Source organism: Eleginops maclovinus, chromosome 7, assembly GCF_036324505.1.
Source record: "Eleginops maclovinus isolate JMC-PN-2008 ecotype Puerto Natales chromosome 7, JC_Emac_rtc_rv5, whole genome shotgun sequence".
NCBI lineage: Eukaryota > Metazoa > Chordata > Actinopteri > Perciformes > Eleginopidae > Eleginops > Eleginops maclovinus.
In genome coordinates this window covers 3,181,896-3,208,976 of record NC_086355.1, presented here as the reverse complement: position 1 = coordinate 3,208,976, position 27,081 = coordinate 3,181,896, and the positions used below count along the sequence as shown (strand labels likewise).

The window sequence follows — 27,081 nt, the reverse complement described above, 5'->3', positions numbered from 1 at the left end:
TTATAGACTGATAATGACGGCAGGAAAATGTTATGCTATTGAATGATTATGTTGTACTGGAACAATCAGTCAATACATTAATAAGATGATCTGCAAACTGGCAGAAATTCTCTGGTTTTTAACCTTTAAAAGGAATATCGTATGTTTGTATTCTATCATACAGCAATTATTTATACACTTTTGAAGGCATCTCTTTAAGCTCTCTATTGAACGATTTATCAAGAAAGAATATAAATAATATGTTGTATATTTTTAATATGAATGAAGAAATAAAGACAAACTGTAGGTGTGTTTATGTACAACAGCATAAGGGCAGTTTATTTCATTACAATTGTAAAATTACAGTGCACACAAATTCTCTAATCAATGCATCATTCTCTCACAGGCAGGATTCAAATCTTTTAAATTGTCGCCTCAGATTTTGAAACAACAACAATAAAAGCTACTGTATATGGCAGATAAGAACAAAAGTCTCCTTGTTGATCTTCCTTTTCCAGACTCACTGAAGCACAATGAGATCGCGGGCCTAAACGAACCGGATAAAATGTTGAGAAACTTCAACAAACATTTAGTTATAAGATGCATGTCATTAAAGGCGTCTGATATATTGATCGTGTATTAGCTGGCAGCATACAAGTGCATTCATCTGATTTTAAAAAAGTGTAGGGGAGCTGCTGTTTCCATGGGACACATTGAGACAAATACAGCGCCATCCTGCCCAAGTGCTTTCCAATAGGAGTCTTTAATGCATCACAAATTAAACACAATGAAAAGTCTTCAGCTGGAAATATGAACATGGATGCCTGATAAATTGCTACTCAGTGTTCATTTATTTCTTAAAACCTTTTACAACCAGTAAGAAGAAGATACCCTTAATGGTCCCACAGAGGTGAAATTTACATTCTGCATTTGATCTATCGTAGTGTTAAGAGTGGGCTGCCATATGTATGGTGCCCGGGGAGCAGTGCTTTGCTCAGGGACAACTCGGTAGCACCTGGTCTTTCTGGGATTTGAACCGGTGAACTTCCAGTTCCCAAGTCCCTATGGACTTCGCCACCTACGTTTTTTCGGAAACAAGAAGCTGTATGCAAGGCTCTGAAAATTAGTAATGATTGGACTGTCATTGACTGCACTGAAAGTGAACATTAAAGTTTCTGTTAGATTATGTTGACTGTATTTACACACGGAAGCCCTCAATATACTGTAAGTCACTAACTAAAATCCAACTCCATCTTTTCCACATGATGTCCAGCCAAACACATAACAGGAAACAGCTGATTAATGCATGGCACATGAACAACATGCTGGCATGACCACTTCTTATCCTGGAAGAGTTCCCTAGATATAGTAATATAATAATAAGTCCTTTACAATCCAACATGGAATCGATTCCCCATCAGATGGGTGATAAACGCTACATCTGTCCGCACACTTCCAGGTCTAAAGGACTTCTCATTCCTGAGGTTTGGAGCTTTCAAATAAGTATATGCATGACTGTCTTGATATGGTTAATGGCATTCAGAAAAATAACAAAGAGAGGGCCCAGGGAGCTACTGTTTGAACCCTGACAAGATCACCACAACACCATTTATGTCACTTCAAAAGCAAATGTGTGAAACTCAAACAGATTTATTACACTCACATCGCAGACACACAAACTTTAAAAGATGCATTATACTGTTCTTAAACCTGCTTCTGGAGGCGTGCAAACAGGTTCTGTGCTGGGCATCACCTCTTGGTCCTGTGTGGCACTGGTTTGAGGCAGGAAGTGACCTATAATACCAGTCCTGTCTGCATGCTACTGTAACAGCTGTCGCGCACCATCACCTGCTAGTGTACTTCACATCTGGGGCGTATTCAGATTAGCTCATTTAAAAACTCGCTCTTGTGCTACTTTCTCATCCAGTCCCTTCCATTGTTCACATCAAAGCAAGAGCAGGACTCTTATGTTTTTAAGTTCAAATGCTCAATTGGCACCAGCAGAGGCCCTAAAGGGTAAAATGAAGGTACTACACATCGACACAAGGTTGTTACAGTCCAAATGAGTGCAGTAGTTTCATCACGTTACAGCAAATACTGCCTTTATGTCCACGGCCTACGCTTTGTTTCCAGCGGGCCACAGCTCAGTGGTGCCTGGAGTCCTGGCTATAGCCTCCTGGTGATCCTCGGTTACGATGGGGATGGTAAGCATCCTGGTAGGGGTCCTGGTAGTCCTCCTCCACCAGAGGCGAGTGGTCCCGGCTGTGCTGTGATCCCGAGGACAGACGGTTGCGATTTTTCCGCGCCCGTTCGTTGTGGTAGTTCTCGTCGGCCCCCATCAGGCTGCGGCGCTCCACGGGCGACAGGTCTGCTGTTGTGTGGTTGCTGTTGCGGTTTCTTTGAGCCTGTTTGAGGGAGAACGTTTGTACAATTTTCAACAACTAAAAGTCTGGGAAGTGGGGAAGAATTGACTTTCAAAATAACAGAATTAAAGACATGATAGGTAAGTTTATTATATATGTCTTTATTTTATATTGTATAATGTGTACAGTGTCCTATGTTGGTGTGTTTAATGTATATTTTATATGTTGTCACTAGTACTTTTGTTTTCTAGATTATTATGTATATTTATAATGTGTATGACTGTATATCGTATATTTTACTGCTGGATTTTATTTATTTTATATTGTATTATTTGTTAGCAGTAGTTGTGTCCATTATAGTGTGTACTAACTTATTTTGTACATTTAAAATGTGCATTTTTTTATAAAGGTACATGATAGAAAAACATATTCTACTTCCCTGTATTACGTTATTTGATCATATTATTATTATTATATTTACAGCTTATTTTTTCTGTATTTTCTCTTGTTTTTTCAATAGTCTTCAATACCTTGTTAACACACTGCTGTGACAAAACAATTTCAGAATTTGGGAGTCCAAAAAAGCCTAATCTTATCTAATTCAGAACGGGAAATAAATTAAAAACGGACTTTAATTAAATGTATTATGTCAACTAATGTCTGTGTTAGGTGAGATGAAAGCAATAATATTAAATTGAACCAAATGATTTTTAATTGCTTTCAACTGAGTGCAGTAATAAATGATCAGGGATTGCAGGCTCTAAATGAACATCCAAAGTAAAGTGATTACCAAACCGTTTTTTTACCTGGATGGCAGCGGGGTACGGGGAGAGCGCAGTGGAGCCCAGATTGCGGCCCAGCAGGGGGTTGAGTGGCGTGCTTAGTGAAGTGTGTGCTGCACGCCAGTACGCCTCCAGGTACTCTGCCAGGTGTTCACACGCATCCTCCAGCTGGTTCTCATCCAGGATTATATCAAACATCTCCTAAAAGGGGAGGAGGGGAAGAAGAAGGGGGGAAAGTATAGTCTCACATCTGGTAGAAGTAAGGAGTTGCTTCTTTATTTTGGACTTTAAAAGCTTGAAGTCGACTCACAGAAGGACACTGTGATAGTTTCTCTGCTGCAACAAGCTGCACGTTCAAGTGTTTGCTTTGAGATTTCCCTCTAGATTTGATCAGCCGCTGAAGGACCTGTAAGCAAAAATACATATAAAATCAATGTATATTCTGAGAGTTGCATTTAATATGGAACCGAAAGGAATGAAATCCACAGTTTTGTTGGATGGCTAGTATCCGATCTTACCTTGGGTGAGGACACTTTCACGTGGACGATGATGGGTGCTAATGACGTCTTGATGAGCTGTGCAGGATGGTTAATGGTGTCTGCGTCCAACACCACCAGCTGTAGAGACCGGGCCAGCTCAAAGATCCTCTCTATTTCACTCTGGACCTCCGCTGCATACAGACAACAACAATAAAGCAGGACATTTCAAAAGGCAAATGAGTTACACACAGTCATTCCACGCTGCTGCATTCATTAAAGAGGACATATTAAGCTCATTTTCAGGCTCATATTGGTATTTATTTTCTGTACTGTGTCATGTCTCCATGTTTTAATGCTTTAACGTTCAAACCAGAGCCCAGTCTGCTCTGAATGGTTAGCTGGCTGGCTCGGCTGTGAATTGTCAACCACTTAGAGATGTCCCGCCCCTTAGCCTATCACTTACAATGTGTTGGAGCGCTAGACAATAGCCACTTGGATTAGGTCCCTATTATTTTACAGATAATTATTCATTTTAACAGATTATTATTTTAAGTAACACTCCCAATCCACACCACATCATCACCCACAGCACATGCACATCATTGAGTGGAACAGTTAGCTTTACCCAGGCTGGAGCGGGTGTTGGATCTCTCAATGATGGCCCTCTTACTGGGGTTGTTTAGTACTGACCTCTTGGCCAAAGATATGTCAGCTGTTACCCTTGTGATGGATATCCTAAAAACAAAACACACACACACACGTCATACAGAGGAAACTGGCATGAGGATGACTCAATGTATGACATCCTTGCATGTAGGAATGCTCACCTCCCGTCAAACCTGTGCTTCAGGAAGTCAAACAGCGCCTTCTGCATCATATCCGTCACCTACAGCAATGAATCAAATGAGAAGATGAAGAAGAATTATACACTTGAGCGAGCGTTTCTTTCCTTTCAGCCTCTCCGCAGAGCAAGCGTGGGCCACATTAAATAAAGGGATTAAGAGCTAGAGTGTTGCAAAGACCGATGCACAGATGATGAATTGTGAGGCTTCTAATATAGCCTTTCCTGATGAGTAGAACTTCATCTAGAGGCCATAAAATAAAACAAACAATATAAGAGCCCAGGCCACCCTCTTTGTCATTGACCAGCACTCAACAGATGGACCTAATACCTTGAAGGGGTCATATTCTGCTTATTTTCAGGTTCATACATGTATGTAGTGTCTCTCCTGGGACATGTCTCCATGCTTTAATGTTCAGAAAGCTCTTTATTTTCCTCATACTGCCTGAAACCAGAGCCCAGTCTGCTCTGATTGGTTAGCTGGCCGGCTCTGATGTGATTGCTGAATGGCTTGCAGACGCCCCTTTAGCCTATCACGTACAATGTTTTGGAGCGCTAGCCAATATAAGCGCGAGTGTTACATAGCGATGTCACCATGTTACAGAAGTAAAACACTGAATTTTCGATGTGGGATTGATGAGAGTTGATGAATCTTAAACAAAGGAGTCAAAAACAAAGGGATTTCCCTCTTTGCAGACCATTTACATGCACACAAACCTACATAAGCCACACAAATACGTCCCCCCCGGCAGCAGAAAGAAGAATCGCAGCATCTTGGATGTCATGAGCTTTATTTTTTGTGTTCATCTGAAGTGCTGTCTGATGTAGATCCATCAGAATGAGCAGTCTCATCTGATCTTAATACAAAAGCTGCAATCTCCACTTCCTGCAGAAACATTCAACGTCTTGGTCCTAAAAAATAAAAGCCTCCGTGCAGAACACACACTAATCTCTGTCTCTAATTTCAAACCATGCTCCACTTTCTCTTTTTTTCAGACTGATGCAGTTTACCCAGAAGGTTGTTACCACGGCAACACCGGAATGGGAGGCGAAGGCTGTGATTCCATGACAACTGACTCTCGCTCATACCTCCTCTTCCTCCTTTTCCTCCTCTTCCTCCTCTTCCTCCTCTTTCTCCTCTTTCTCTATGGCCTCCTATGGCCTCCTATGGCCTCCTCTATTGTTTGCCCTGTGCTGCCACTGGTAACAACAATTATGTCTCAGTTACATAAAAACAGACCTCATCTGATTACTGTTACGTGTAAATAATGGGGATTACTGGAAGGATTACACTGTGAGTAAACTAAGAAAAGAGCATGTAGTGTGTGTGGTAAAGGATCAGATGTTCTCTCTCCTCTGTCAGCTGTTCTGTTCTGTAGGCTGATACTTTCAGTGTGAATCTACACGCCTACTGCCTGAATCTGCTTCATGGTTTTCTCTTTCTTTGGTTCATTTGTTGTGTTTTTAATTCAGCAGGGGAACCTGTATGTTCATAAACTAGTGTGTGTGAGATTAACTGTGTGTGTTAAACTAAAACAGAGCATTTTCTGTCAGCTCAGATTTCATTCCTGCTTTTTAAACTGTACTATGTGTTTCATTGTTGGTGTGTAGGCTAAATCTGCTTCATGAAAGGCAGTTTTTCCTATCAATAAAGGACACATTGTTAATCCGAAATATCTTGGTTTCTTCTTTTCTAAGGTCACATTGTTCTGTTGTCTTACTTAAGTATCACTTCCTATTGATATGTCCTTCTCTATTATGTTAAGGTAACTTGATTGATGGAGCAGCAATAAGTCTTTACCTCGTAACCTTTGAGGGAGGGTCCCACCAGGACAACCGGCCTCATGGAGGGAACCACATCATAGGGAGGGATGTGCTCAGCCTGGAGGTGGGGGAGTCAACATTTAGCATTACTGTTATAAAACATTAAAGAGTTCAATCATTTCAAACATTCAAAATGGCAATACTCACCACTTTCTGTTTTTGCTTTCCTGAAACAAAAGAAAGGATCAGTTACAAATGCATCCGGCAAACTGGACTGGGACTACATGAGGAGTCACATGAGCTGAACACACACACACACACACACACACACACACACACACACACACACACACACACACACACACACACACACACACACACACACACACACACACACACACACACACACACACACAGGTACAGTGCAGATCCTGAGATAAATGGTTCTCTCTATGTATGAGTGGACAGTATTTCCTCAGATCTGCAGAGACTCGTTCCTGTGGGACTAACCTGCAGAGTTTGGGTTTGGCTTGAATGTTCCCGACACCATGTCTCCCAGACTGGAGGAGGAGTTCCCGCTGGTCTTGCTGCTACAGTGAAGGGGGCAGGAGAGGAAACAAGAATTACTGAAATGCTTAACATAATCTGATGACTCAAAAGGACTAACAGTAGAGCGAAATATTCACAGTTTTCCTTTAAGATGAGACTGAAATACTAAGAATGTTAGTCGACGAGCCCAAATGTTTTCATGTTGTGTCCGTAATAATAAGTATATGCTTTTTAATTTGACTCCATCTGGTGGAAAATTCAGTGGTGGCCAGGATCCCGGCACCCCTCAGAGATGTTGGACCACTCAACACAGCTCGGCTTTCCTCCACCTGACTTCCTCTCTACTGCCAGGCTTTTACTCATCCCTTCCCTCTTCCCCAAACTGTCCTTCTGCCGTTTGATCCGCCCTAACAGTGTCTGCCGATTCCTGCACCTCATGAACCCTCCCGAGTGCCAGGCCTCCCCCCCTCTCCTCACCCGTGGAAGCGCCCTCTCTTCTGCTCCTGCTGCAGGCGGATGTTCTCCAGCTTCAGCGGGCTCGGGATGAAGCCGATGTCGGAGCCTTCCTTCACCAGCCGCCCGATCCACCAGTCATTGTTGTACTTCTGTAGATCGGAGAGACGAAGTAAAAGACACTCAGGGTTTCACATTACTCTGGGGGGTGAAGATGGAGACTTTCTTCTAAATGTGAGTTTTAGGTTAATGATCATACCCAATGGATTTAAACTAAAAAACATATACCTTTCTAAGCTACAAAAAGTGTTAAGAGGCCAAATTATGCTCATTTTTAGCTTCCAATTTGTATTTTGTGCCTTTACTGGGACATGTCTCCATGCTTTAATGTTTAAAGCTCTTTATTTTTCTCATACTGCCTGTGCTGCAGCCTCTTTTTTCACCCTCTGTCTGAAACCAGAGCCCAGTCTGCTCTGATTAGTTTGCTGAATAGACCATTGCAAAAAAGAAACCTATATAACACACTACAGGAAAGAGAAAACCCCTCAAACGCAAAATAAGGCATCTTTAGACACTCTGCTGCTCAGGTGATGTATAAACCAAGATGAAGTGGACTAAATTCAACCCTCTAAACAGTGCCACAGGTTTAGCATCATAGATAGAGGCTGAATTTCACCTCTTTGATGTGGAGGAAGTCCTTAGCATCAAAGGAGACGGCGGTGCCGGCCACAGGAACATCTTCATCCAGAGCCCCGCAGTAGCTGACGTTTGTCCTCACTGCAAACGCCACTGCTTTAGTCTGGAGAGAGGAAAGAGAAAGCACATTATACTGTATATTTATTACTGGGTTTCACTTGTTATATGTCCCAAGCTGCTATATGTATGTGATAATGGGATGTTGAAATTGCAAGTAAAGTATTGAACCCTTAAATTCATTGATTTTCGCACAATAAAAACAGCAAAAACTACAATTTTGAGGATTGATTTCCAACCTAGCTGTCGAACTCTACTCTATTTTTTATTATTGCTAATGCTAAGCCCAGTTTTCATCACAAGCTAGACCGGGACTTCTGACTGTAGTCCTCCACCAAGAGCAAAATGATGCCCATCTGCTCCAAATGCTAATAGATTCTTCCGTGTCCAAAGCTATACTCTTCCCCCCAGTTTCATTAAAACCGTGCCAACAGCTTTTCTTTAATCGTGCTGGCAAACCAAACCTCTGAGGAGATGATAAGAAGAACAAGTCACTCGTACCGGCCTATCGTGCAGCGACTGGATCCGGTCCTTTCTACATCGAGGACATTGGTAAACCAAAGGGTACAGCTCAACTAAAACACTAAAACACATCCTGGATCCAAACTGGTGATATCAGGACAGTAGAGGGTTTACATATCTTCCGTCTCAACCTGAAAACCCACCTTTTTCGCTTGAACCTCGGCCATTAAATACAAAATAGAACACCAATAGCACCTGGAGCCCATTTGAACCTAATGCAGCAGCAAGAACAAAGGTGGGTCTTATTTGAAGCTGAAATATCTGCTCTTCTGCAGTTGTTCTGAGGTTATACTTTACAGTTTATTGCACTTCTTCTAAGTCCTTTTGGATAAAAGCATCAGCTAAATGAAATGTCACGTAAAAGACACACAATATAAAATCTGCGCTGTATTTGTAAGAGGCTAAATCTATATTTAGAACACAGAATACAGAGCTGATTTATGGTGAAACTACATGTATATTCCTTGTCAGTAGAGATTACTCGTTACAGTATGGCTCCATTGTGTTATAAATAGTCCCTGTGATACCAACCTTTGCCCTCTCGAGCTGGACGGTGGCCTGCTGCTCCTTCTCCTGCCGGCCGCCCTCCTTCTCCTCCTCCAGGGAAACATCCGAGTCAGACGGTCGGCTTGTGTAGGAATCAGCTGAGCCCTGGAGAGCAACGGAGGAGGGGTAAACATGTTATCAGAGGGGGGGATGAAAAGCACCAGCATCGGGGGACATTTTTCTCTATGTGATGCAGATTAAATCGGACATCCGAGGCGCAAAACACAACAATAAACAACTGTAATGTGTCATTTCATACGCCAAACGCATTTAAATGCAAAAGAGACTGAGCGAATGAATGGGAGGGAGTTCTGACAGGTGTGTGTGTGTGTGTGTGTGTGTGTGTGTGTGTGTGTGTGTGTGTGTGTGTGTGTGTGTGTGTGTGTGTGTGTGTGTGGGTGTGTGTGTGTGTGTGTGTATGTGTGTGTGGATCAAAGGCTGCCAGATTAAAGATGATGAACCGGCAGAGGGAGGAAGGATCAGAAAGATGGTGTTTTTTATCTATCTATAGAGACACAACACTCAGGACACCCTGCATCATTTTCTCCATCACCATGGTGCATTGACTAAAATACACATTTGAATGATATACATGTGTGCCCCCGCCCCTTTTGTCTTCAATCTCAATGAAATGTTAATAGGGAAAAAGTGGAAAACACTGACCTCTATGGGTTGAAAGTCAGTCTACTGTACACATCTTAGGAAATGAGGTGTTTCTAATGCAAACACTGTAATCATCATCATGCCTGTTTCTTTATCTCTTCCAACACAACTTCAGAGGACATTTTCAGCTTCATATCTGTATGTAGTGTCTCTCCTGGGACATGTCTCCATGCTTTAATGTTCAAACAGCTCTTTATTTTTCTCATCCTGTGCTGCAGCACCACCTCTTTTCACCCTCTGTCTGAAACCAGAGGGTCCGATTGGTTAACTGGATGGCTCTGTTGTGATTGGTCAACACCTAAGAGATGTCCCGCCCCTTATCCTATCACGCACAAGGTGTTGGAGCGCTAGCCAATAAGAGCTAGAGCGTTCCATAGTGATGTCAAGAAGTGAATCCACCGGGGAAGAGCTTTGTTTTCCACATAAAGTGTAAAAAGGGCTTCAGAATAATCATTTAAATGCATCAAGCAGAAGCAAACATTAGTTAGAGAAGAAGATCATCATGTTTTTATCTCATTTATGCACTGAAATTAGATCATATCACAGCATAGATTTCCACTCTTTCACCCTCTCTCTCTCTTCCGGGTCCACTTAGCTGTTATTCCACCATCCCCCATCATCAGATGACTCCGTGTAACACAGAATCTGTACTTCACGCTACACTACAGCTGAGTAATCACTGCATTAGCATAAACACTGGATGCCTGGCCCGGAGGAAAGAAACAAAAGACTCTCCGGAGTTAATTACTGATCGACCGTCAGTGCTTTACAGGTGCAGGAGTCACCCTGTTTACACAGCAGCTCTGCAGGGGTCAGGAGTCACCTGTTCCTCCTGTCAGCGTCACACGAGAGCATCAGCTGAGAGATGAGAGACAGTACGAGTGATGCTACTCCAGTTACATCAATATCCTTTATGATGCATTGGCCCCACAGTGTCTGTTGTGGTAATAAAATGAAATGCCAGCAGGTGCTCTTAAATAAAGACCATTACTATTATTTTAAAAATACCAATCAAGGAAATTCTCTCATTTAGGACAAACATGTTTTTGCGTGTCGTTTTTTTCTACTTTGTATACATAAAGGCAATTAAAAACTATAAAAGTTATTCATATATTATTATTATTTGAAATGATGCTGCTGATTTTATTTATTATGCAACCTTGAAAATAAATAATTTCATAAAAACACTTCCTGTCTTCAAGCATTTTTGGTTACTTTGAAATATTTTTCAAGGACATTTCATGGAGAATTTGGTCTCATTTTTGAGATGAATCAGTTGAATGCAACATCTGGAAAGTAAACATCTGGAACCTGAACATTTTTGACATCAAATATATGAAACGAATATTAAAAGCAGATTCTTGCACAAGGAAAAAGATGTCAAGAGCGCATTACACTATGCAAATAATGAACATGTATGCGTACAATTTGCACGTCAGTAAGATCTGCGTTGGTTAATGTAATACTCTCATTGGAATATTATTTTTAAACAGATTATGTTTATAATGTTTTTACATTTTTCAATGCAACATCTGACAAATCACTTATTTTAGAAATCCTACTTTCCATATTTTAGCATTTTTAATTATTTTGAAAGACATTTAATACGAATTTATTTTAGATTAATGAGGTAAATGCTATTTAAGGAACCGTAAAGCACCTTGAGTTTCCAGTCAATCCACATCAAACGTACATTCATTATAGCCTCTAACTACCGTATGCATCACTTAGTGAATGTTAGAGAGAGACACAGACCCATGCTGCATGATGTAATGCTGAATACAGCATAGTGCAATGGCCATGACACAACATGACATAATACATAAACCAGTTCATGAATTTCAATGGCGGCTTCACTTTCATGTGCTACTATCAAAGCAGTTCATCCTCACTGGGTGACAGCAGCAGACTGCACCCCCGTCAGAAGACTGAAGACAAATGGACAAATGAAACACGCATCGCACAGAATGACTACTTTTAGTACATGTTGATGCCAATACTTTTGGTTTTACAAGATCTGACTACTTCTTCCTAGTGTGTTATGTAGTATTGTGTGCATGTAAATGGTCTGCAAAGGCTATAATCCCAAAGCCTGAAACGCCTCCGCTGGACTCCCTTAGGAACTGTGTATTTGAAATGATTGTATTTTAATTATTGATGCATTAATGTGTTCACCGCTTTAATGATGCACTTGGCAAAAGCGGGGTTTATTAAAAGTACTTTATATATACTACTGCGATTGTTAGCTAATATAATAATGTATTATTTGATTTAGATTTTGTATTTATAATCCAAATCTGCAAAGTAGCTAAACCCGTAAAGTAACTGCAGTAAAACGTGCAAACATTTTCTTACAAAACGTAGGGAAAGTTTAAAGTAGCATAGTAAAGTAAATGTACTTAGTTACCTTCCACAACTGCATACAGTACGCTAAACATCATATACAGGTAACTAGTAATCGTACACAGACTATAATAGTCCTGTTATAATAATAATAATACAGATCAATCTGTCTCTTTTGGCATGTAAACAGCTGATCGCAACAGAAAACGCAATCATGCTAAACATCTGCTCCGCTGTGAGAGTGTGTGAGGACGGGGATCGGATGAGATGTTTGTGGAGGTGCCTTCGCAGGAGAAAAATATGATGAAGGGAGCAGAATTTAAACCAATACATCATGCCTTGGTCCAGATGTCAAGCGGCCCTTTGTAAGCATGTTTCCTGCTCCCAGGAGGAGTGTGGATTTTGCAGCTGCTGCAACATGTTCTGAAATGATTTGGCTCTGTAGTTTTATTTAACACATATTGGATTTTGATCAGGGTTCTACAAAGGCTAGGCAAGTGTCGTGTTGTTCAAAAATGTAATGGCATGAATGGAAAATCCAAATCCAATGTAGTTTCAAATTAGTTTTTAAAAAACGTAGAAAAAAGTCTTTAAGCTATTTCTCTTTCTGTGAAAAACTCTCCAAAAAAGTACAAATATTTTGCTGGATTTCTTGATTGTTGCCGTTATTATTTTGTGCACGGATCTGGTTTTAAAATGTTTTTATTCTTATATATTTATGTGAGAAACGTTCATGTTTACAGCTCATCAGAGAGATTATTCTGGCTATTTAAAGCTCCAAAAACGTCCTCACAAAATCTCAGCTTTGCAGCAAGATTTCAGTCTAAACTTTCACTCACACTTTGCATTTTATATCCAAAAGCGGTCTCTCACACGCGTGCTTCTCTCAAAGGATTGTTATTCTTCCCTAATGCAGTATCTCATGAGATTTGTTTAAGTTGAAATTGTTTTTCCACAAGGAAATGAAAGGCTGTTATGGGCAACTGTGGCTGTGAGGGAGTGCGGTCGTCCTGCAACCAGAAGGTTGAGGGTTCGATTCCAGCCCGTTCAGTCAACAGGTGGACGTATTATTGGGCAAGATACTGAACCCTGAGGTGCTCCCGATGGCCAACGGTGTGTGAGTGTGTGTGAGTGTTAGTTTCCCTAGAGCAAGTGGTGCTGCTCTGCATGAATGGTTGAACGACTCGAAGTATGTGAAGCGCTTTGAGGGGTCGAGGAGACCTGATGAAGAGCTCTATAAGTACTGTCCATTGATGTTTCCTTCTGATTTGTAAATTATATTTATGGAGGTTTGAATATCATATTGCTGTTTCAGCTCTTTGTCAGTGTGTTTACACAGAAACGTGTCTCAAACACAGTAGCATGATATCCGATGCACTGTTTAGAGAAGATGCAGCAGCACCTGCTCCACTGTCAACATGACACAATGTGATGGGAGAGGTGCGGACATGGTGGTTTACATCCAGCCGTTTCTGTGTTAGTAGACTTTGTGATGGACTAGAAAGGAGAGATTATGTCATGAAAAGAAGAACACATTATTGATATTGATGAATAAAAAACCTAAGAACATAAAGTTTGACTCATGACGACAAAACGTATCTCCAGAGAGAAACTCCCTCTGGGGCAACACAGGGATTTTAGCCTCTGCAGACCATTTACATACACACAAACAACACACTACAGGAAGGGGAAAACCTCAAAGAGCAAAATAGGGCCTCTTTAATTGTCACTCTCCATGAGTACTTTTACTTTTGGTTTTTAAACGCAGGACTTTTACTTGTGAGTGTTTTATTACCTGCAGTATAGACGTCTGTAATTCGTCCCGCTGTGGAACAAATAAGTCTTTCTGATTCTAGTTCTGATCATTTATGAAGTTCTACTTAACGGTTTCAGTGGAAAAAACACAAACAATGTCCATAAGTGTGACAGAGGATTTGTCTGGCAGTCAGTCAAGCTGTACAGAAAGGATTAATGCCTTTGTCCAGGCGCCTCTGCTACTGATCCATTCAGAGCCGGGGGAGACTTTCCTATATACAAATAAATGATATTTACTGACTCATTATAAATGAAATCTATAACCGGAGGACTGGGGGGAAGGACAATAAAAGCCCACACCACTGACCGGGATGGATGAGCATCTGCTTTGTGTTTCAAAATAATGAATCACTTTTATTAATCCTAACTTTTTAGAGTAATCGCAATGTCAACAAGCATGGTGAACGCACCTGACCGAGAATGGTTTGGGGTTTTGTTGAAGAGGGAACCATCAGAGGCCGCCATTTATAACGTAACCAGATCTTCTGCCAGTAAAATTGTTTTTGAAACCAATACTATACTTTGTACCTGAGAGGCTAATGGGCGGGACATCCCTTAGAGGTTGACCAATCACAACATAGACTGGGCTCTGGTTTCAGACAGAGGGTGAAAAGAAGTGATGCAACACAGGCAGTATGAGAAAAATAAAGAGCATGCAGGTGAAAATGTTCTCATGTGAGTTCTCATTCGTGTTGCTCTGAGAACAGTTTCTCTTTATCGGATGATTCATTCGGTTATCCTGTACTTCTATAAGACGGACTATGTTCAAACTATGTCATAGACAAAAGGTAAACAACTGTGGTTATGTCATTGCAGCTCATTTCATTCCTGAAGTTTTAAGAAACCGATGGCAAAGATTATGTCCGTAATTCAGCTCTTTGGACTGGAAAAGGTAAGAAAGTATTCAGAGCACGACGAGGCACTTTGAAGCATTCCCAAAATTACTATCACAGACACAAGCAACAACTCCTCCAACCCCCGCCTCTCCGTCTGTCTCCTGCGTCCACACACACACACACACACACACACACACACACACACACACACACACACACACACACCCACACACACACACACACACAATGAGTTGTTTGTGAGGCTATTATCTAAGAGTGTCAAGTGGCCGGTCTTGAGTCCATCGTGCCACACTCCAGCCTTATCTGTGCAGACGCCGCTCTGCTCTCCCACCTCCATCCTTCTTCCTCCACCGGCCTCCACAACTATCAGCTAAAGCGCTAAAAGCATTCCTCTTTATGTGCACCATCAACAAGTTAAAAACAATGTCCCTAAATGAGGTACTGGAGGACATAATTCACTTGAGTTTGATGCACACAATGTCTCCTTCTGCCTCACTGATCCCTCCCTATAAATGTTACTCATCAACAGGCTTGGGGATGACATGTAACTGTATTCCCTTAAAGTTACATCAAAAAAGTAATCAGATTACTCTTACATTATTTTATTTTTTTAAAGGGATTGCTGGCAGGATAACAATGCTACAATACAAATGCTTTATGGTTTTCATAATAAAACCAGCCCTGTTCAAAACCAATGCTGACACCAGAGAGCCTGCAGGTCGCTGCCCCTGAGCAAAGCCTCACCTCCTGAAGAAGCAGACCTCCAAAAGCTACCGACAAGTGCTGATAACAAACCAGAGGAGCAGTAAGAGCCCCAAAGATGTCTCCTGTAGCGCTGGCAGTACCGCTCTAAATATGGCACAGCATGTAGCACAGGAGCTCTGCTTATGTGTGAACATGTAGACCTGAAAAATATCCGAGTGTGATCACTTTGGCTGATATTGTGATTGAATTATGATCTTTGAAATAAGAGAGAAGGCTCATTTTTAGCATCTTTAGTCTACACATTTCTGGGAAAACCTTACACCTGCACACCACTGACAGAGCTTAACACTTCCAGACATTTCTTCCTCCACAGACCCTACACTCCCTTTGCTTACCCTGTGGATAAGCAAGGAGGTGTGGAAAGAAAGCCCTCCATCTTTAATCCGGCAGGATATCAGCTGGAGTTACAGAAAGGTCTGACAGACTCCAGCTCAGTGGGATTCCCTCCTCCCCTCCTCCCCTCCGCCCAGCAGCAGCAGCAGCAGCAGCAGCAGACCCTACATTTATTGCCTTTGTAAGCATTTTCCTCCACCCCGACACATTTGTATCCCATGAATGCACGTCAATAATAATGTTGGCCTCTCTGTAATGAATTTAACGACCAAGAAAATTGACATTTCTCCACCAGTGGATGCATTTCTCTCTCAATCAGTCCCGGATGGATGCATAGGGATGATACAGATGGCCTTACTGTAGGATGATAGGATCCTCATATTTATCTTTTAGTAACCCCTCTTTATCTATGACTGGGTGTGATGAACTCAAATACCCACAATGCTCATCAACAAAGCATATGCAGAGATGGTGAGAAAAGGAGAAGGAGGAAAACTGGCATCTGGAAGGCGAGAAACCTGCACACTTGGTTGATTGAGGAAACACACACACACTCAAATACACCCCCCCCCCCCACACACACACACACACACACCTATAGTCTCTTTAACTCCCCAGAGAAGAAGAGTGCAGCCCCGCAATCTGTGGGTGTTCATGAAGGCATCATGCAGCCACACAACAGCAAAAAGAAAAGCATGTTTTTTGTTTTTTAACAAGTGTCAGACGCCGCTCTGATCCACTCACCGCCTCAGAGTCTTCAAATCCATGCTGGTACAAGTTATCATACATGGAGGAGTGAGAATCCAAGGAGCAGTGGGTAAAAAAAAAGATCAACCTGTTCCAGAGAGGATGGATGAGGAGGAGGAGGAGGAGGACAGGGGAGTCACCAGCAGCCTCTTCTTCCTCCACATGAAGCTGGAACCAGCAGCACAGCAGTGAGTAGACAGGGAAAAAGGAAAAAGGTGGAGCCCCTGTGTTTTCCCGATGCTTCCTGAGTTGGATATTATTGCCCCCGAGCCGAGCGAGCGTTGGTTCCCATTATTGTACAACAGCCTGGTTGTCCCCAGAGGCAGAGCAGACCTGGCATTTCATCGTTCCCGAGCTCACAGATCAGCCAATCCCTTCCTCCAGCATATTGGCTGATGACAGAGGAGCAAACGCAGCCCGCTGATTGGCCGGTGCCGGCTGTGAATAAGGAAGAGGCACAGAGGGAGGTGGAGGTGTGTGTATGTGTGTTGGGGGGGATTCTGCAGCCAAAGAGCAGCAATAAGCAGCAAAAACTGTGTGTTCTCTTAGTATTGCTGCACATTAAAATGAATTTGTATCAAAATTGCAAAATGGATTTGTGCAATATTCCTATCAGTAGACATTTTTAAACGACAGATAATAAAATGTATATTTTTGGTTATCTTTTTATAGGCGACATGCCCTTTCAAATTGTTTGTATTGTTTATGTATTTATTTTCTAGGTTTTCATTTCTATTTTATTTATTTTATAGTTTTATTAGTGTCATCCCATTTGTATTGTTTGTTTTCTATTTTTCTATTATGTTTTTATTCCTCTTTTGTATTGTTTTTTGTAATCTTTATTATTGTTTTATTTATTTTATTCTAATTACTTATTATTGTTATTATTTATTTTATTCTAATTACTTATTATTGTTATTATTTATTTTATTCTAATTACATATTATTGTTTTATTTATTTTATTCTAATTACTTATTATTGTTTTATTTATTTTATTCTAATTACTTATTATTGTTTTATTTATTTTATTCTAATTACTTATTATTGTTATTATTTATTTTATTCTAATTACTTATTATTGTTTTATTTATTTTATTCTAATGACTTATTATTCTTATTATTTATTTTATTCTAATTACTTATTATTGTTTTATTTATTTTATTCTAATTACTTATTATTGTTTTATTTATTTTATTCTAATGACTTATTGTTGTTTTATTTATTTTATAGGTTTTCTAGGTTTTTATTATGTCATTTAATAATGTGTGTTTCTGTTGTTCATCTTTTTTTTGTTGTTTTGTTTGTAAATCATTTTGAATTGCCTCGCTTTCATTGTATGTATGATTATGTATGCACCAAAAAACAAAGATTCTGCTGTGTTCAATAAAACTGTTTCTGATGCTTTATAAATAAACTTGCCTAACAGATCCCAGCATGATCCTCTATACACATTTCCTTCAATTATAATCTGAAAAAAGGTGCAAAAATGCTCCATCCACATCGTGAATCATATCGCAATTATTCTTCCCGAATTAACATCGATGTGCAAAGACTGTTATACGATTAACACATCCAGACTCACAGCAAAGAACCTGAGGCTCTGTGAAGTGTGACATATAAAGAAATATAGAACATATATTTACATTTTAAATACATTTAAAGAGATTGTAAGCATTATAAAAGAGCCCAGATTTAGATGTGAACAAAATGACACAACTAGGATGCTGTCTAGATGCAATTTTAAAAAAGAGTAGAGTATAAAATGCATTATTCCCTGCAAGCTTATAATCTATTTTTGAAACTCAAGCTATGCAACTCCTGTTTTGAGGAATAGCATCCATTATCCCTGTTTAATTATCAAATAATAATGAATAAATGAAGAAATACATTTTGCAGTATCCAGTCCAGTGGCTCTCTAAAAGGTGGAGCAACAGCGCCCTCTGCTGACACCGTGTGTTACTGCAGGTGCACCTGCTCCTATCACATGATGCTTCATCAACCAAAGCACTTCACAAAGATTTATAAGGTCAAGTATCAGAAAACGTAATCCCTTGTAGTCGCTCAGTGATATTTACTTGGCAAGGATCATTATCAATTATAATTCATACAGATGTAATTCTTAATCTTTTCATAATGCAATATCCATAGGCGGATATAATGCACTACAAGCAGCTGTTAAATCACTATAATAGAGCAAAATCAATATATTTAATTATGAAATGATCAGCAAATAGGAAGTATTACAGTATTTGATCTTAAAAGTCATTATGAAATGCTTTAAAATGTGTTATGATTATTGTTTCATAGCTATATCATTATTATGAGTGCTAAAACTATAAGTATACAGTGCAATGAGTTCATAATATATCTATTTAAAATGCATTATCAACAGAGTTGTCAAAAGGCCACGAAACTGCAGGTGCATGAGGTAACCATTCATTCATTTTAACTTCTATATTTGCTGTTTGAGCTGTTTAATCTACATCAGTCTCTAAAATGCTGATTTAAATGGAGCACTGCTGACCTGTGAGAAGCAGGCGTCTCTATAGAAAGCTTTAATGAGTTTCTAAGAAAACCAGCCCAGTTCTCAGCTTTATGGTGACGCATTTCTGAGAAATAGTTTATGATGAGTCCCAGTTTTAAGATTGGGACGCTGTGGTTGTCAGCGTTATTTTTTGGGGAGAGTAAACATCCATTTTTTTCCTACTGTTCAGCCCCTGTGCTGACACCACTGCGTTCCAGTTCTGTATCTTTAAAAAGCATAAACTCTTTTGGATCTGCTTGAAAATGCATCGCCATGAAGCTGAAAACAGGGCTGTTTATCTCAGCAGCTTTTTAAGTCATAAGTAATCTTTTTAGGGGGTCTTCAGGGGTTAGAGAGGTGCAGCTATGAGAGCAGTGACTGGGCGAGGTCAAGTGATTCCTGAATTAAAGGCTGCTGCGTTGAGCCATGCGACCTACATAGGAGGGATTAACAGCGGGAAGAAACTCCTTCCTTATCACTTTGCAGCCAGCTGAACATTTTAGTTAAAAAGACGTCGCTGTTTAATGAATAGTGATTCAGAAAAGCCGTCCCAAAATGAGACTTTATTCAAATCTGTAGGCCTTAAATGAATTCTTTGCATCTCAGACAGAAGGGAATTAAACTCTGTGGCACAGGAAGTTAATTTGGGCTCAGACTTCACTTCAGACTTTTCATATAAAAGACAGAGATGAGGTCTGGAGGTCACAGCTGCACCACAGTGACAACTCAAAAGGGATGTTCTGCTCAGAGTCAGAAGTCATTACTGTACGACATTCAATTTGCAGTTTCTACAGGCGAAATAAAACGGTTTGAAGAGGGACTAAATGTGCATGCATTTCAGTAAATCATATTTAACTGCCGGTCGAAAAGGAAGTGTGTTTTCCTCCTGAGAGTGTAAGGTATTTTGTAGTTCTAGAAAAAACACACTTGATGCCTTTTATATTTTCAAACCTGCATCAATAACCTTTGTTGGGGCCTCAGTGTGTCTCCAAATAAGAGCATGCAGAGGCTCAAACCTCCTGTCTTGTAAATAATCAACACTAATGTTATAAGAGAAATAGGCAGGCTGTAAAATGCTTATCAAACGTACTGCCAAATGTTCTGTTTCAGGTCATGATATGTGAATCCAGCTGCAGAAATACTGGTCAAATTAAAGATACGTCTCCCAAAAACACTCATCCGATGTCCCTGTGACAGCTACTAATACATCGACTATTTGAGTTTATTTTCATTTAGTTTTATGAAAGAATAAAAGGTCTGGGAACTTTGAGAAGGAGCTACAGTTCTAATCTGTTATTGGATTTGCTGTTGATGTGTTTTCTGTTCATGATGTCCTCAGAGATTCCGCTCCTGGTTTTCCCCACCTGCTTCTTCCTCTTCTGCTTTGGTACACATTGATTTCATTTCATTATGCTTCATCGAATTTTGTTTAAAGTCCACGGCGTTATAGGCACATGCTGTCATCTCTTTATCCTGTCTCAGGGTAAACCTACCACCCTCTGCAGTGGGAATATATATGTTTAATAAGGACACTCTCAATACCTTCAAATAAAACTACTTCCACAGCTTTTGATCAACGCACATGCAGCAGAAAAGCATAAACACCCCATCATTGATCTTTATTTAGAGTCTGCTGCTTCGTACACCGAGGAGATTAATCACTTTGCAGACAGTTGCTGAACACACACACTCTCACACACGCTCCTGTGAGGTAGCCATCGTAGCTCTGAATTAGCGCTCTACAGAAATATCAAAGCGTGTGAAAACAGAGCGACTGTCCTCTCTGTGCCCCTTCAGCGCTGCAGCTCCGGATTATTCCTGAGTGCAAAAATATGCAGACTGTGTGCATCCTCTTCTTTCGGAGCTGAGAGTTTGACCCGGGAAGCGTTCAGGCATCTGACCACCGACCTTTCTGTGTGAGGAGTGCATCATGCAAAGTGGTGGGATGTAAAAAAGTACATTAACTCGAGTACTGTGCTTTAAGGGGCCCTATTATTATGCTTTTGTGGATTTCCCCTCTCCAGTACTGTGTTAAATATATAGTTTTTGTGCATGTGAATTAAACATAATGACATCACTATGTAACACAGTGCTCCTCTCCAACTTCCGTGTCAGACCATGGCGCATTGGGCTCATAGTGACATCACCATATTGGCTAGCGCTGCAACACATGGTACGTGATAAGCCAAGGGGGCGGGACATCTCTTGACCAATCACATCAAAGCCGGCCAGCTGACCAATCAGAGCAGACTGGGCTCTGGTTTCAGACAGAGGGTGAAAAGAGGAGCTGCAGCACAGGCAGTATGAGAAAAATAAAGAGCTTTCTGAACATTAAAGCATGGAGACATGTCCCAGGAGAGAGACTAAGTACTGATATGGACCTGGAAATGAATTAAATAGTAGAAAGTTATCCGAACGCTCTGGAGAATAAATCAGAGACACATTTTCTTTAAAGGCTGCATTTTTATCTTCTTTCATGTGAGCATTTATTGCAAAAGAAAGCTAAGAGGAGGAGGAGGAGGAGGAGGAGGAGGAGGAGGAGGAGGAGGAAGTGCATTTTGCAAATCAACCTCCTGGGCTTGACCCCTGTTGTTGAAGGACGGCTGTTACCATGGATACACGAGGGAATCAAAGAGCCCACTGCTCCTTTTCTCACCTGATGACGATCGCACCGGTGATGACACAAACCACAGCGGGGGTGTGAAAGATATCTGCGACCGTGTGATGAAGAAAAGAGAGTGAGACTGCAAGTGTACATGTTCTATACCTGACTCCTTATTTGGTGTCTGCTTCCTGTCCATCCAAAGTAACCCGATCACTTCCTGTTACCGTTGGTGACTCAATATCAAATGCAACGCCAATGAGTAAATAAGTCATATAAATGAGAGGATTTTTACTTGAGTGTTTTAGGTGAGACGACAGAACAATGTGACCTTAGAAAGGAAAGATATTTAGGATCAAAAGTGATTTTATTCACAGGAAAGCAGCCTTTCATGAAGCAGATTCAGGCAGTAGATCCACACACTCCCCTAGTCTGGTTATATGTTGCTTCTCCTCCTTCCTGTGAGCCACATATTAAAGGTATTCTGATTCTGAAAATGATTCCGTGCCTCCGTCATGCAGTGAATTGGAGATGTCAACAAGTTGAACGGTGGTGTGTAATTAAAACACAAAGCTGTTTATAACTCGTAGCAGCACCGTACTATTCAGGCGTTATCCCCTGAAGTTATCCTGTGTTTACCAAACAGACTTCAAAATAGAGTTAACGCCTCGGCAAACTACTCATAAAACAGTTTCATCCATGCCTGTCTCTCCATCTTTTTATCCTGTTGGACATGTGTGTGAAAATATCATAATTAGTCCATTAATTCTTCGGTAGCAACAGGAAGACATAAGGACAGCATGTCTGGGTCTCCTCTTCATTCAACTTTTAATATATTAAAGTTTACATTTCTTATTTCATTTTTTGTTGAGTTTCACCGACACTTTATGTAAAAACACAAGTTTGTTTACTTCTGTAACACAGTGACATCACTAAGTAACAGTCAGGCTTCTATTGGCTATGCTCAAACACATTGTACGTGATAGGGGGCTGGACATCTCTAAGCGGTTGACCAATCACAACAGAGCCGGCCAGCTGACCAATCAGAGCAGACTGGGCTCTGGTTTCAGACAGAGGGTGAAAAGAGGAGCTGCAGCACAGGCAGTATGAGAAAAATAAAGAGCTTTCTGAACATTAAATCACGCAGTAGAGGAAAAAAGTACAAATATGAACCTGAAAATGTGCAGAATAGGGCCCCATTAAAGAAATTCTCTTCAGCTGTTCCTAAGATTTACAGTACTGGATGTCAAAAACCTCGGAGGTCGCCAAGGCGGAGTGATAAATAGACAAACTATTGACCAAAAAAAGATATTATTAGAGACCTGCAACACCCCCGGGACTTAATCTGACCTACAAAGCAAAAGCAGAAGCCCCAGATGACACTATCATAAATCACATCGGGCTATTAGATTCGACAATTTCTCTTTTGCTATTGTGTCCACGAGAAAAAGCGTCTCCTCTGTGAGACACAAGGAGCACAGGAAGCAGCAGTTCAAGGTAACGTATGGAGGGATGAGAAAAGAAGTGAAGTAGAAAAATAAAGAGAGCGGGACAAAGGCAGCCAATCACAGGCTGTCCTTGTGTTGCTGAATGGCCTCAGTTCCCTTGGTTACATGTTAGCAGGATGTCAAAGTACACAGTGTCTGCTCCTCTCTGTGTTACAGGAGGGACATCATACAGGAAACCTAGTTGAATTGGTTTTACAGAGGCACAACCTCCTGAATTATACATGATGGATAGACGCTCCTTCAGCAGCAGGGCAGGCTGAATCCCCAGGATGATACTCATCAAGGTAATCGATTTCCTTAATGACAGCAGAGGCCACACGCTCGGGCTTGGCAACTGAGGCCTTTAAGTCCCTCTTCACTTGACATTAGGAATAAACTTGTATACGTGAAACGAAAAGCTTTTGGGTTCAGCGAGTTCAGAAGCAAAGAAAAATCCCTTTCTGGAGTTTCTATAAGAAGACGAGGAGGAATTTCAACCAAAGATCTTGAAAAACAAGTCCCAAACTATATCAAAACATATATGTTTACAATAATGGATGCATTTCATCACAGCCTTTCCCAGAAAAATCGTTCTGCCTATCATACAAAGGGAAAACTAAGATGGAAACAAAAAAAAAGAGATCTACAGAAGGTCAGAGCTCCTAAACTCTTGGTTGTTCCTTAGATTCTTACCAGAAGTGGATGAAACACAATCGAGTGCAGCTGTGCATTTTGACATTTCTACTTCGATCAATATAAGCTGATCATTGACCATTCTTTCAGTCTGTAAAATCACATCACAGGACCTGTTCAATAACCAAATTCTGAAGGAAATATACCATTTTCAAGCAGTAAGTAAACTAATAAGAGTTTTGCTAAAATTGTGGTGCATGAAAAAGTGACATCACTATGTAACACTCATGCTTCTATTGGCTAGGTTAAGGGGCGGGACATCTCTAAGCTGTTGACCAATCACAACAGAGTCGGCCAGCTAACCAATCAGAGCAGACTGGGCTCTGGTTTCAGACAGAGGGTGAAAAGAGGCGCTGCAGCACAGGCAGGATGAGAAACATAAAGAGCTTTGTGAACAGGTAGGGTATTGACCCCTGATTGACCCCTGCTGTTAAGGTAAAGAGTCCTACCTGTCTGAGGATGAAGCTGGTGGAGGTGGTGCTGCCGTCAGACCTCTTCAGGCGGCTGCGTCTGGAGAACGTCCCTCTGTTACCCTGGAGAGCACAAACACAAACAATCCTTTCTATTTTCTGTATTTCAGATCCTATTTCTGCTATCATCACTATATTTATCCCTAACTCTCTTCCTCACTAAGTCAAGGTCACCTTTCCTGCAGCAAACTCCGTTAAAACCAGCTTTTCGCCTCGTCTGCTTTATTAAACCAAACAACAAACATACATTTTGCATCAAGATAGAAGATACGATACGTGTTATAAAATGTACTTGGAAAGGTCATAATGTGCTATGAAGACAGACATACAGCAACAGAAATACAGACACATACGACAGAACATCAACATTGTTAACCCCCGCTTTGAGAGACCAGTTTTTATACAAAGTCAATTTGTCTCGGCTTGCAAATGAGGTGACACTTCACCTGAGACGCAGGAGCAGGGGAGGAGTATGATAAATGACGTGTCAGAGTTTCACACTACAGTACGTGAGGCCTCGTGTCCTCCTGTGACATTGGAGAATCTGGGGTAAGTGGATGCATCCTTCTTCAAAACGCAGACTGCTGCTGCTGCTGACCTTGAACTGATTATACAGTTTGTAACATATCATATTTTTTGTACTTTTTCTGGGTGTTTTGTTCTGTATTTATGCTTTAAATGTCAAATATTTAAATAGCACCAAGTAGTTGTCAATGAATCTTGAGTCAAACAACTAATCGATGAATTGATCTTTGGGATTCGATGCTTTCTGCTTCATCTACTGATGGGTTTACCGTTGAAATGATCAGTCAATTTACCAATAAGTCAACGGAAAGAAAATCACACAGCATCTATTTTAAAAGCAAGTATGTTTCTTATGTTTAGTCACCAAAAGAACTGCACATTGGCTAGTCTCAGTTTGCTTTGCTGTCTCTATGTGACAGTACATTAATTACCATTAGGTTTCAGAGTCAAACAAAACAAGACACTTAAAGGTGTGATGATCATATTCATTTTGGACATTTCAAAGACAAGGTTCATTTAGAAATGAGTTGTCAGATTCAACAAAAGGCAGCCTTCAATATGATGTACGTACACATGTGTAGACTATCAGAGGGTCCACTATACTGGGGTTACCAATCCCTTTAATATTTCTCCTTAAATCAATTATCTGTTTTTAATAAATCTGTAAAACATGGTGCATGTTGTGACAGCCGAAGAACTGATTCAGTGTAAATTAAAACCCCTTTCAGTATCAATAATGGTTACTAAATGATGCTACAGTGCAAATGTATGTTCCCTTCCTCCTCGTGCAGCAGCATCAGAGTCCCATCAGAAGACGCTTAATAATGAAGAACCCGATTTAATTTCCTTTTAAATAAATCAAACTCTCCTCATTCTGCAGGACCTGAGCCTTTGATTAATGATGACCTCTCGGGGCTCGTTAGGAGGGATGAAAAATTCAGTTGAACAGAGGGCAGAATGCTGCGTTCACTGTCTCTGTGGGGGTCACTGTTCAATTCTTTAGATCAATGAGTGTAGGTAGCCTATTGACCTCCTATTACACCATTTTCCTATCAATATTAGGAGAGATTTTCACAATATGTGTTGTTTTCCTATCGATATTAAGACTCTTATGTTATTTTTGCATTAGAAATAACTGTGTATTCTGTACATTTGAACTTGTGTACTTTCAGATTTTAGCTTTCATATTTTGTGCATGCCTTTTCAATTAATATTAAGCTATTTGTGGCTCTTTACTTCTGCTGTGACTATGGAAATGTCCCTTCTTTGGGACGAATAAAGACATTCTTTGAACTAGAAGACAGTAAGATAGATTTTCACAAGATGTGTTGTTTTCCTATTAGGACTCTCGTGTTGTTTTGCATTAAAAATAAGAGAAATGTTCATAAAGTGTGTGGTTTTCCTATCCTATATGTTATGTTGCATTGAAAATAACTGTAAGACAGTAAGAGATATTTAAGATGTGTTGTTTCCCTATCAATAGATGTCATTTTGCATTAAAAATAAGAGAGATTTTCATAAGATATCTTGTTTTCCTGTCAATATTAGTACTCCTATTTTGCATTGAAAACAACTGTAAGATTTTCGTCCTACCTGGAACACGGGCTTCTGCATCCCTTCTCCTATCCCGTGTCGGGTGTAGATGTGCCGGGACATCTCCGCCAGTTCATCGGTCCAGGGCGGGGGCTGCCTCTCGGTTCCTCCCCACTGGAAGTGCTGCTGCTCCGGGGGAGGAGGAGGACGGTGCACCGCCGCCTCCAGCTTGGCTCCAGTTCCTCTTCACGACAGCAGGAGAGAAAAGATGCGTCCCACTCTGCGGAGGTTCTGCACGGATGAAGAGCCCCGCAGATCAGTGCGACCACAGATACTCCCCTCCAACCCTCCCCCTTCACTCCCATCAAACTAGGCTTTAGTGATGCTGCGTTCAAGGACATTGCAGACATTTCAGTGTTGCAACTTGAGATACGCACCCACGGTTGATCATTATGAGAGTATTTTCTCAAAACTTCACCATCAATCTCTGACTTCTTTTAACGCTTAAATGGAAAATGACATATAATTATTATGTACAATTAATTGATTCCTATTCTCTACATTAAACTGTTTTTAAAACCCATATTACACATCTCTATAAAAGCCATGTTTCACAGTAGTTACATCCAAATTACTCTCCATGTTACACCATTATTACACCCATAAGAATACATCCCTATGAAAGCCCTGT

At 40.7% G+C, this 27,081-nt stretch overlaps 1 protein-coding gene across 4 annotated transcripts; it reads right to left on the bottom strand.

The window, feature by feature from the left end:
• Positions 1-308: 308 nt before the first annotated feature.
• Positions 309-26,679, bottom strand: cacnb4a (calcium channel, voltage-dependent, beta 4a subunit). 4 transcript variants are annotated; one of them, XM_063887940.1, is made up of 14 exons: positions 26,451-26,679; positions 24,312-24,395; positions 9,017-9,136; positions 7,887-8,009; positions 7,235-7,362; positions 6,719-6,798; positions 6,416-6,435; positions 6,246-6,326; positions 4,431-4,489; positions 4,229-4,338; positions 3,643-3,794; positions 3,435-3,530; positions 3,149-3,325; positions 309-2,384 (listed from the first exon to the last, which is right to left on the bottom strand). In XM_063887940.1, the coding sequence occupies exons 1-14, from the start codon at positions 26,511-26,513 to the stop codon at positions 2,124-2,126; spliced, it is 1,554 nt and encodes a 517-aa protein (XP_063744010.1). In that variant the 5' UTR covers positions 26,514-26,679; the 3' UTR covers positions 309-2,123. The 4 variants fall into 4 exon arrangements, with proteins under 4 accessions (XP_063744010.1, XP_063744011.1, XP_063744012.1 ...); XM_063887941.1 differs by having other exon boundaries at positions 6,719-6,795; XM_063887942.1 differs by lacking the exons at positions 24,312-24,395; positions 26,451-26,679 and adding an exon at positions 16,552-16,917.
• Between the last annotated feature and the right edge of the window lie 402 nt (positions 26,680-27,081).